Source organism: Molossus molossus, unplaced genomic scaffold (assembly GCF_014108415.1).
Source record: "Molossus molossus isolate mMolMol1 unplaced genomic scaffold, mMolMol1.p scaffold_m16_p_10, whole genome shotgun sequence".
Classification (NCBI taxonomy): Eukaryota; Metazoa; Chordata; class Mammalia; order Chiroptera; family Molossidae; genus Molossus; species Molossus molossus.
This window is the reverse complement of record NW_023425345.1, coordinates 1,685,866-1,698,182: the sequence shown is the minus strand read 5'-3', so window position 1 is coordinate 1,698,182 and position 12,317 is coordinate 1,685,866. Positions and strand designations below refer to the sequence as shown.

The 12,317-nt window shown below is 51.9% G+C and overlaps 1 protein-coding gene across 1 annotated transcript; it reads right to left on the bottom strand.

The window, feature by feature from the left end:
• Positions 1-10: 10 nt before the first annotated feature.
• Positions 11-6,383, bottom strand: RRP7A (ribosomal RNA processing 7 homolog A). Its single transcript, XM_036251997.1, has 7 exons — positions 6,304-6,383; positions 4,723-4,865; positions 2,733-2,858; positions 1,968-2,085; positions 1,585-1,682; positions 986-1,184; positions 11-457 (listed from the first exon to the last, which is right to left on the bottom strand). Exons 1-7 carry the CDS (start codon positions 6,371-6,373, stop codon positions 372-374), a joined length of 840 nt encoding a protein of 279 aa, XP_036107890.1. The 5' UTR covers positions 6,374-6,383; the 3' UTR covers positions 11-371.
• Between the last annotated feature and the right edge of the window lie 5,934 nt (positions 6,384-12,317).

Below are 12,317 nucleotides of genomic sequence, written 5' to 3'. Positions count from 1 at the left end.
AAACTGTTCTGTATCCTCGCACTGCTTCTGGGCTTTTCCAATGAGGAAAGGGGACAATGCAGCAGACACTTGACTTTCCAAGGGGGATCCAGTGACAGGCTGGGAAGAGACCAGGAGCAGGAAGGAACCACCACTTCCTGGGCTGGTGGCTTCGTGAGGGCCAAGTCCTCATGGGCAGGCCTCACCAGCGCTGGGATGGGGACTGCTGGAGCACGAGCATCGAGGGGTGACCTGTCCTTCACCCCACTGTGCGTGGGCTCAGGTTTCTGGTGCTGTTTTATGTGGCAGGCCCTTGGCCTGGGCAGTCTGGTGAGCATCCATGCCTCCATGTCCTCACTGGCCAGCCTCCACCACCCAGAGTCTGTGCCGGCTCAGTAGGGACGGAATTTGCGCTGGGCCCGCATCAGTTCAATCCTCTGCTTGTCCTCCTCGAATTTCTTGCGCAGCTGTGCTAGATCTGGGCCACGAGGGGGGGGGGGGGCAGCAGGGTCAGACAATGTGCCCTGTGGGGGCTGTGCCCCACTGGCCCCCACTAGACAGTCCACTAGGCCCTTCCCCACCATTCCCACTCGCAGCTGGGGAGCTCCACACTGCCTCCCGCCTCTTGTCTAGATGCTGCAAAGAAACAACCGGACTCGGGCCCAGTCAGAGGGCGGAGGCTGACAGGCAAAACAGCACACGTGCACATAAGCACGCACGCACCCACCTCTGCAGTCTGGCTCCGGCACTAACTGCTCAGGGGTCTGGCTGTGGGCCCTACATCCCAGGCACCTGTACTGCCCTAAATAACCCAGGACCCCCCACAGCAATCTCTGGGGAACAACACACAGGTGCTGCAGGGCTAGGACCCCCAACCCCAACGCCTGTTGGGAAGTCTGGGCCTAAGGACACCCTGGCCCAGATCCCAGGTCCAGTGCCTGCTTCTGGGGCTCTGTGCTGTCCACAGGGCTAGGGGCCGGCGGGCGGGCTGGGGGCACGCTCTTACGCTCCATCTTGGTCTCGCGGTGCTGCCAGGCGTAGAAGTTGAGCAGCTCCTTGCGGGCACGCTTCCTCTTCTCCCTCTCCAGCACCCGCAGGCTGGCTGCCTCCGTCCGTGGGAGCACAGGCCGCCGGCCACGACGGGTCACCTTCACCCAGCCCTCATCATCTGGGACCCCTTCCTCCTCCTTGGCCTTAGCTTCCTCCTACAAGGAACATGACCCTGTGATGGTGCTAGGGACCCACCCTGTAGCCTCAAGAGCATCTCTCACTCACCCTCCCTCCACTTGATGCTTCCCCTGCCCCACACACCCAGAAACTGGGCACCCAATGGCACCTGCTGCTCCCTCCACCCCCAGCAGTGTTGGTGCCTCAACTGGAGGGTGTGAACAGACATGCAGTTGCTGCCTCCTCCTGCGACCTCGGACAGTTGTCCTCTACAGACTCAGAGACTAGACGTCGCCGATCAGGTGACCCAGGACTCCAGGGAAAAAGGGAGTCTGCACTCTGCATGGTGCCCAGGTCAGGCTGTCAGTTCCCGCCCCTCGGGAGCCACGCGACACCTGTGGTACCACCTTCACCACAGCGACTCTATGGAAACCCTACCTCGGCTATCTTCTTGTCATACGCCTCCATGAACGTGTCCACTTCAACCCTCAGGGCCTCTGGGTCCTGCACGGAGTCCGCATAGTCACTGATCCACTCTGAGCGAGAAGGGAGTGAGGGAAACGGGCTTCCTCAGGCCGACACTCAGGGCCCCACCCCAGGATCTGCTGGGCCACAGGCATGGAGACTGGCCCAAGGTTTAGGCTATAAGGAAGGTCCTAGCAATGGCAAGCTGGGCCCTCACCTTTGCCCACCCCGAGCGCCAGGCTCAGGTCTCCTACATGCTGCTCTCAGGGTAAGTGAACATGGCAGGCGCTGCCCCCAGATTCCCCCACCAACCCAGGGCCCAGGAAGGAGGCACCCAACCCTCCCGCAGTGCTGACTGTGAATGCCACTCTTCACGGGATGACTCTCTGTTGAGACCAGCAAAGGGCCCTTCAGGGCTAAGGCGGCTGACACCCCATTCGGCTTCTGGAACACCACGTAGGCTACCTGGAACCCCTGAAGGGAGAGAGATGTCACAGTGCTGGGAGCCTTCCAACCCTTCCAGCTGGCACAGGGTTCCACCTGCCTCGGCCTCACTTGTCACTAGGCCAGGGAGACGTGCTGGGCTGTCCCCGACCGTGATGAGAACCAGGAGGTTGTCTGTAATCCAAAGATGTGCTCCTAGTTACCCAACCAGGGGCCTTTTTTCCAGTTACAGGAGGAACTCACGGAAAAGCATGCTCACCCTAGGCCAGGAATGGATGGACACGCAGAGTACACACCAGTTCAATTCCACTATGCTGGGAGGAGGTGGGGGCTCCAGGGACACAGGGCAGTGACAATGGGGCCACAGCCTGAAGAAAAACTGACTGCAGCCAGGAGCTCAGGGAGGCCCCCAGGGCAGGGAGCAGACATGGTCTCTAGCTTTCACCCAGGACAATGGGAAGAGCCAGCAGGAAGCTAAAGGATGAGGCAAGTCTGGGGGAAGGAGTGGAGGCTGTTCGGCAGCCAGCGCTCCTGGACCACACACAGAGGGCTGGCCTAGGGCACAGGGAATGCTCTGAAGTCCCACTGCCACCCAACACCACCTTCCCCAGGCTGGGGACACTGCCCTGGCCCACCCGCGCCCCCATTGCAGCAGACCCCAGCACTTGGAGACTTACCGGAACAGGCTTGGGATGAAAAAACTTCGACTTGGGCTCCTTTGAGCTCTCAGTGAGCTCAGGCTTCCCCTGTAATTCCACTGACTGGACGGGGCCACAGGGGGAGAGGAGGCGGGACAGGCATTCCTGCCAGGCCCAGGAAACTGTGTGAGTGGCTGCAGGGCCCTCTAGAAGCCTCCCTCCACCCCTGGGTCTGGGATCCCTCCTGTGGGCCCAAGCCACGGGCACATGGGGAGGGCCTGGGCAAACCCCGTCTTCCTCATCATGGAAGTCAAAATCCTACCCTCCCAGGGCCTGAGACAACCACTCTGTTAATTTCATGTTAAAAACAAAGAAAAACTAAGGTAGAAAACCCACACCTCCACCGGCACTTGGGAGGAGATGGAGTGTGAGATGGAATTCAGGGATAAGCTTTTTGGCTTTGTGACAGGACCCTGTGGGAAGCCTATGCTCAGGATGTGTTTGGTTTTCTTATCAAAGTGAAAAGGATTTCTCACCTTGAAAGGGCATCTTGCTGAAAGATCAGTCTTTCCTATCAATTTCTCTGGGTAAATGATACCAAAAATGGGATTAGGATGGGCGTCATCCCGTGAACCAAAAGGTTGCCAGTTCAATTCCCGGTCAGGGCACAAGCCCAGGTTGTAAGCTCAACCCCCTGTAGGGGGCGTGCAGGAGGCAGCCTTTTGATGTTTCACTCTCATATCAATGTTTCTCTCTTTCTCTCTCTCTAAAAAATCAATTAAAAAGACTCTTAAAGCCCTGGCTGGTTTGACTCAGCAGTTAGAGCATCAGCCCATGGACCAAAGGACTGCAGGTTTGATCCCCAGCCCTGGTCAAGGCGCATGCAAGAGGCAACCAATCGATGTGTCTCTCTCCCCCTTCCACTCTATCTAAAAATCAATGGAAAAATATCCTCGAGTGAGGATTAACAAAAATCTTAAAAAATAATATATATATATTACAAGAATAGGTAGGGGCATTTTTTTTTAGTCCTCACCCGGGGGGAGGGGGAGAGGGAGAGGGAGAGAAACATCAATGTGAAAGGGACACATAGAATGGCTGCCTCCTGCATGACCCCAACCAGGGCCAGGGACAAATTGCAACTGAGGTACGTGCCCTTGACTGGAATCAAACCCACGACTCCTTGGTCTACAGGCTGACACTCAAACTGCTGAGCCAAACCGGCCAGGGCTGTGGGGACATTTTTGGTGTTATTCTCAAGATTCTGATTTTTTATTCAACAACCAAATTAATTTTTACTACCCGAATCAGCCTTTTTTTTTTTTTTCCTCTTTATTGACTTTTAGAAAGAGTGAGAGAGATAAAAACATTGATGAGAGAGAGAGCCCTGGCCGGTTTGGCTCAGCAATTAAGAGTGTCAGCTTGTGGACCAATGAGTCATGGGTTTGATTCCAGTCAAGGGCATATACCTCAGTTGCAGTTCGTCCCGGCCCTGGTCAGGTTGTGCAGGGGCAACCAGTCATTGTGTCTCTCTCATATCGATGTTTCTCTCTCTCTCCCTTCCTTTCTACCTGAAGATAAATAGAAAAATATCCTCAGGTAAAGATTTAAAACAAAAAACAAAAAATAAAATTTATTTCCCTTCTGTAAAATTACATTATACTAAGTTTAATAGCTTTGTGGAAAAACAGTTGACATGTCTGGCTACATTTAGAAGTAATTTTATTTTCTTACAGTTTTGCTATCTTTTACTATGGACATGCACCACTTTTATAACCAGGGGAAAACAACATGCAATTGAACCAAGTCCAGGTAATAAAAAGCTTTGGGCTCCTTAGAGTTACACTTTAAAAAACATATCTCTAAAAAGCAAATTTCCTACCATGAGAGAGGCTGCCCTCTACATATCTTCCCTTGGGGCTTCAGTGAGCTGTCTCCACCTCACCACCAAGGACCTAGTGGGGCCAATGAAAGCCCAGCTCTTAGAGCCCCACCTGAACCTACGGTTCCCTCCCAGGTACCAGCTCACCTCTGTGCAGTATGGGGGCACATTGAGGACAAAAAGGGTCCTCTTCTGAGGCCAGGAAGACTTGGTGCCTTCTCGAACTCTGTGCTCTCGCACATACAGGTAATGGGAAGCCTGCTGCTTTTCAGAGAACTTGATTGGAATGGCTGGAAGAAAAATGGGATGGCACGCAAGTCAGGTTCAGGCTGCCCCTTTCTAGTCCCATCTGTCTACCACCCACCCACCCACCCTTCACTGAGCCCCTCCTTTGGGAAAGGCCTGTGCAGGTGCTATGCAGTCTAGAGAGTAAATGAGCCAAGAATCTGCCCAGGGGGGGGTCCCTCAGCTGGTGGAGGAAACGGAAGGTAACCAGGCAATTATTATAGGTGGGGCGTTAAACAAGAGGAACGTTTGCTGCTGCTGCTCATGGGGCAAACACCCAAATCCTTACTGTGACTGGAGGCCCGGCTGACCCTGACCACCTCTGTGCACCATCCTCCCCCTATCCTGGCACACCACTCTGTCTTCTCTCTGGTCCTCCAACAAGCCAGGGCCTCCACACGCCGTTCCCTTTACCTGGGAGACCAACCCTCTTCTCTCCCCCCGTTCGTTCTTCAAGGTTCCACTTCGCTTCCCCAGGGGAGCCTTACATGCCAGGTGAGAGACCCCTGTTCTGTGCCTTCATCACTTCTCTTAGGGTCTTCAGTCTGTATTTGTATGATTATCTGTCTACTCGCTCACATCCCCACACTTTTTAATCCTCATAAAATGAGAGGCTGTTTTGCTGCTCTCCCCACCTTCTTCGGGGTACAGTGGGGATACAGCTGCAGCCCTGCACTCAGGACGCTCGCACGGTAGAGGGGAAGACAGCCAACACATAAGCATGAAACGAGACTGTTGAAGCACGAAAGGAACGGGGCGAGGCAGTGCGGGGGGTGAGCGGCAGGGGCCTCTGGACACCATCCTGGGCTCTTTGAGGAAGGTCCGGCACAGCCGTGGGGCGAACTGAGACGAGGCCACAGTAAGTGCAAGCGCCGCGGGGTGAGGGGCGCAGCCGGCCGGGGCGTAAGGCCAGCAGCGGCCGGAACACGTGGGGCCCCGCGGTCAGCGGAAACCAGGTCGGTGGTGCTGTGGGCGCGAACCTTAGGCCCTGGGGCGTTCGGAGGGCATGGGCGGCGGAGGCGGGCTGCGAGGCAGCACCTGTTTAAACCTGACTCGGAAGAACAAGCCGGCGGCTGGGGCAGCGCAGACCAGGAGCAGCAGGTAGAAGGGCGCAGCGCTGCCCAGCGGCGCGCTGGTGGCGGCGGACGAGGGGCTGCGCGCGGGGGCAGCTGTAGGAGGACACGCCCGAGGGGCACCGGGGCCGAGGCGGTTCACCCAAGGGAAGTGCTGGCCAAAGTGGGCTCGTCCCGGGAGTCTCGCTGGACGACAGCAAGGCGCCGCGTGGGTCCGGGGGGGACCCGGGGCCTCACGACCTGCCGATGCCCCCGCCGACCCCCGAGCCGCCGCCGGGCGAAGCCTGGCCGTACCCGGCCCCGAGTCCCCCACCTGCCCCGCCGCGCTTCCCCTGCCCCGCGGCCCCTCACCTGCCCCGCAGCCCCTCACCTGAGTAGCCCGGCGGGCTCGGAACCTCCTCGGCGTTCCTTGCCGCACGCTTCCTCCGGCGCGCCACCATCTTGCCGACCGGAAGCCGCGCGGGCCGCTGGGAGTTGTAGTAGAAGCTGGGAGCCGCGCGTTTCCATGGCAACAGCACCACGTGGGATTCCCGCCCTCTCCATTCCAGGCCTGTTTGCAGGCCCGGATCACTCCAGTGCCCAACCCTCGTTTACTCACAATAAAGTCAGCGCATAATGTGGGGGTAAATGAAGGCGTAGAGGGGGCCGTTCACCGGCGCGAACTCAACCTCCCGTTCATTCCTTCACTCGCTCCTGCCTTCATCCATTGCACAAAGCCAGTGAATGTTCTAGGCACTATCCTACGCGTAGAGACACAGACGTGAAATAAAATCCAGCCTTCCTGGAGTTTATAGTGTAATGAGGGAAAGAAACAATAAATACACATATGCAAAATACAAAACATATGCATCAATGCAAAGTGCTGAAGAGAAAAATGAAGGAGGAGGGGGAGTGTGGTGAGGGGAGGTGTTGCCGTTTTGAAGAAGGTGAAGGCTTCATTGAAGAGACATTTGAACAAATATTTGAAGGAGGTGAGGGAGCAAGACATTCAATGTCTGGGGAGAAGAGTATTCGGGGGAGCAGGGGGAGCAAAGGCTGAGAGGCTGGAGCCTGCCTGGTGTGGTAGAGAAACAGCAAGGAGACTGTGGCTGCAGCACGGGAGCCTGAGGAAGAACCTGAGGGGCCAGAGCCTGGTGCACCCTGTAGGGTCCGGTAGACCACCAGGAGCACTTTGTTACTCTGTCTGTGTGTAATGGGGCCACTGTGGGATTTTGAGCAGAAAGGAGTGAGGTGTAAATAGTTGTTTGGCTGTTCCATTGCAATTAGACTTGGAGGGCAAGGGCAGCAGCAGGATCATGTAGGTCACCATTGCAATAACCCAGAGGAAAGATGGTGGCTTGGTCACTAGCGAAGTGGCAGTGGAGGTGATGAGAGGCGGTCAGATTCTGGGTATGTTTTGAAGAATTCCGATAGGATTTGCTGACAGACTGGATATGCAATGTGAGAGAAAAAGGGAAATCCAGGACGACTGCTAGTTTCGGTGTCCTTGCAACTAGAAGGATGGTGTTGTCATTTAGTGTTCCACCTGTGCCCATCCAAGTGCAGAGAGACGAGTCTTAGCAATGTAATGACTCAGCACAAGTGTTACCATCACACCTTCCAGCCAACTGTTGCTCCAGAACCGAACTGCTTAGAATGATAGCCATTTTATTATATCCCGCAATTTTGTGAGTTAGGAATTTGGGCAGGGCTCAGCTAGATGATTCCTTTACTCCACGAAGTATTGCCGAGGTCACTCCGTATTCAACTAGTATATGGGCTGGTCAGCTTCACTCACATGGCTGGTACCTTAGCAGGATGGCTGGCAGGCTGGGCTCATGTGGGACCGTGAACTAGAGCACCTACCCATGCTTTCCCAGTAGGTGATCTCAGTAGTCAGTCCTCTTATGTGGTGGCTCAAGGCCCCCACAGAGACAGGAAGTGGGGAACCTGCCAGTCTTTCGATGTCTGGGCTCAGAAGCTGGCTGAGTCATGTCTGGCTGAAGCAGTAACAGGGCCCAAACTCACCTGAGGACATTTTTTTTCATTTTTTATTCAGATAGAGTGGGAGGGAGAGAGAGGAAGAGGGAGAAACATCTTCGTGAAAGGGACATATTGAGTGGCTGCCACCCACACGACCCAACCAGGGCCGGGGACAAACTGCAACCGAGGTACATGCCCTTAGCGGGGGCCGAACCCTGGTCTCTCTGGACCGCAGGCCAACGCTCTAACCGCTGAGCCAAACCAGCCAGGGCACAAACCCACCTCTTAAAGGGAGAATGTCAAATAATTGCAGGCATCCTGACCCACCACACCTCCCCAGTCACCATCAGCCACTGGTCTTTGTTGCCATCTGGCTGGCAAGTCTTCCTAATCCAGAATGGAATTCTGAGGATCTCCTAGGCTCCCTTTGGTACCAACTGTTTTAAAGTGGTTCTCCCACCAGCAAGCAGATGTTGGGACAAGGTTTCAGGCACAAGTCGTTCACTGGGTAGGGGATCCAAGGAGACACCACTGAGGGAATTTGATGCATGGCTAAGAGTTCCAGTACTCCACCTGTGTAGGCTGATAGCCTGGACACCACTCCCTCTTCAGTCTTTGAAATCCAGTAACAAATGCCTTTAGGGAACATTTGAGATTGTGTTTCCTGGCAAGCCATCAGTTTGGCTCAAATAAACTCATTAGAACAAACACCTTTAGGGCAGCTCTAGCTTCACTGCTAACCTAACATTCCAGTGTTAAGAGTCCTCATTTTTGTACTTGGAGACATTCTTATTTTCATGGGAGCACAGCTGTGAAAGGAAGGTTGCTTGTTAGGCGAAGAGTTTCTAGGTGTTTTATAAGGGGAGGGTTTCCCACACTACTTAGTTCTTCTCATTGCTGGAAGCGAAGGTGCTATAACATCAGCTCGGAATGGTCTCCGTGGGAGGTTTTTTGCACAGATGGCCACCAACGATCCCTGCCATCTGTGGACATGCACGCACTCCTTCCACAGAGGTGCAGTCTACGTGCCCTCCTGAATATGGCCAATCTTGGGACTTGCTTTGACAACAGAATGTGACAGAAGTCATATACTTGTGCTGGCATGTTTATAACCCCATAATTGATGATTGGTTAATTACTGTGCTGCTCCATAATTGATGATTGGGAAAGTCACTGTATGCCCTCTAGCTGAACCTGTTTAGTCAAAATAACCTCAGTAAATTGGAATATTCCCTGAACCAAGAAATTGTTGGGAGCCGGCTACCTGTCTAACAGAGTCCATGGAGCCTGGAGGTCTTGAGTCAGAGACTCAACCTCCCTCACAATCTCAAGAATTAGGCTTGCGTTGTGTTTGTACAGCTCGGGGCTAGGTGTGACCCAATGGACCTTGAAATACTTGGGTGTTCCTGTTATCCTCAAGGCAAACTAATTCTGTACAGCACTGTTGTAGCCCTGGGCATTATAGCAAGAAGTCCCTATTTGCTGTAAGGTATAAAAGGCATGTAATAGAGCATACCGGGGCTGATTCCGAAGACTCTGTCACAGGGGTGTTTGGAATCAGACACCAGCCGGTTAATAAATGGCTCTTATTTGGACTTTAATTCTCTAGTGGTCTGTCGCACCACACCACCAGGTGAACTGATGAAATGAGGGGCTGCGCGCCTCACACCGTGTGGACTAGAGATCAGCTGTCTCTGCTGAGCCCTGCCCAAATGGCAGGAAAGTGAGAAAATAAATTATTTTTGTTGTCTTGTCACTTTATGACAGCTTTATTGAGATGTAAATCACATATCAAATGAACTGTTTTAAAGTTGAGTAGATTTACAAGGTTGTGTCACCATTACCACTAATTCTGGGGCATTTCCAGGTGTCCTAAAAAGAAACCCCATACTTACTAGCAATCCCTCTCCATCCCTATTCTTCCAGCCCTCGTAGCCACTTGTCTAGCTTTCTGTCTGTGGACTCACCTGTTCTGAACGTTTCCTATATATGGAATCACACAGTGTGTGTTCATTCATGTTGTAGCTTGTATCAGTACTCATTTTGTTTGTTTGTTTGTTTAACTATGGTAAAAAATGTACATAAATTTACCATTTTAACTATTTTTTAAAAAATATATTTCATTGACTTTTCAGAGAGAGAAACATCGATCGGCCGCCTCCTGCACGCCCCCTACCGGGCATCAAGCCCACAACTCTGGTGTGTGCCCTGCCTGACTGACAATCGAACCAGGACCTCTCAGTCTATGGGACGATGCTCAATCCACTGAGCTACACTGGCAAGGTTGTTTTTATTGATTTTAGAGAGGAAGGGAGAGGAAGAGAGATAGAAACATTGATTGGCTGCCTCCTGCACACCCTCTACTGGGGACCAAGCCTACAATTCTGGCATGTGCCCTGACCAGGAATTGAACCTGCGACCTCTCAGTGCATGGTATGATGCTCAACCACCTGAGCCACACCAGCCAGGGCCATTTTAACTATTTTTAAGTGTACAGTTCAGTGGCATTAAGTACATTCACATTTTTGTGACAATGTCCTCATCGTCCATCTCCAGAATTTTTTCATTGTCCCAAACTGAAACTGTTTTGCCCTCCCCCAGCCTCTTGTAACCACCATTCTACTTTGTGTGAATTTGGCTATATTAGGGACCTAGTCTAAATGGAATCATACCGTCCTTGTCCTTTTGTGTCTGACTTATTTAGTATGTTTTCAAGGTTCATCCACGCTGTAGCATGTATCATAATTTTCTTCAAGGCTGAATAATATTCCGTTGCATGTGTGAATGAAAAAGGGGCTATGAAGTAAATCTGACAAGCTCAGTGACCGAAAGTAACTCCAGAGGGTGATCTGATCATAAATTCCTAAGTGGGCAGGTCATGGCAGGTATGCCCCAGGCCTAGCTTCCTTAGTAAAAGGTTTATATTTGCCTTAAGCTAGCCCTGTCTGTCGTTCTTGTGCATCTAGGTTGACAGGCCTTTGAAATGAGAGTAATCCTCTTTTCCAGGCCCCTCAAGGGAGCACATGATCTTATTACCAGTTCATCCCTATATATTGTAAACGTTTTTTCCTTTTCCTTTTCATTCAGTCCTAGGGCTTTCCTGCTTTGCTCTCTTCCCCTCCCTAATCAACGTGAGTGGACTTCATGTAATCTCTCCTGGGTCTCCTCCTTTGACTCCAAATGCATGAAGGGAACCGCCACACTGTCATTGTCTGGAGAATTTTCTCAGTCTGTTGAGAGCTTGCTTCTGGGCATATCCGCAGTTTGGCTCAAATAACCGCTAATAAACTCATAACATTTTCTATAGATTTGGACATTCTTAACATCCACACATGTACAGACCACGTTGTATTTGTCCATTCATCTGTCAGTGGACACCGGGGTTGTCTGTCCTTTTGGCTACGATGAATAATGTTGCTATGATCGTTTGTGTACAAGTTTTGTAAAGGCATGTTTTAATTTCTCTTGGGTATAGATCTAGGAGTGAAATTTCTGGGTCACATGATACATCCTATGTTTAATTTTTTGAGAAACTGCCAAACTGTTTTCCAAAGTGGCTGCACAATTTTAAAATCCCACCAGCAATGCATGAGGGTTCAAATTTCTCCACATCCTCACCAATATGTGTTACTTTTGGGCAACTGTCTTTTCTCTTCTTTTTTCCTTTATTGGCTTTAGAGAGAGGAAAGGAGAGGGAGAGAGGAGAGAAACATCAATGAGAAAGAACATCGATTGGCTGCCTCCTGCATGCCCCCACTGGGGATCGGGCCCACAACCTGGGCATGTGCCCTGACCGCAAATCAAACCGGGGACCTCTTGGTGCATGGGTCAACACTCAACCACTGAGAGCCACACCGGCCGGACAACCGTCTTTTTAATTATAGCCATCCTAGTGGGTGTGAAGTGGTCTCTCTTGCATTTCCCTGATGACTAATGATATTGAACATCTTTGCATATTCTCATTGGCCATTTGTGTCTCTTTTCATTTTTTCTTTTTTTTTTTTTTTACTAAAACCAATCTCTAGATTTAATGCAATTCCTATTAAAATGACAATGGCATGTTTTACAGAACTAGAACAAATGTTCCAAAAATTGACATGGAACTAAAAAGACCCCTATTCGCTTCAGCAATCTTGAGAAAGAATGAAGTTGGCGGTATCACAGTACTGGATATCAAACTGTACTACGAGACCACTATAATCAAAACAATCTAGTCTGGCCCTGGCCGGTTTGGCTCAGCAGTTAGAGTGTGGACCTGCGGTCCAGAGAGACCCGGGTTCAGTTCCGCTAAGGGCATGTACCTCGATTGCAGTTTGTCCCCGCCCTGGTTGGGTCGTGCGGGTGGCAGCCACTCGATGTGTCCCTTTCATGTCGATGTTTCTCCCTCCCTCCCACTCTATCTGAACAAAATATCAAAAAATG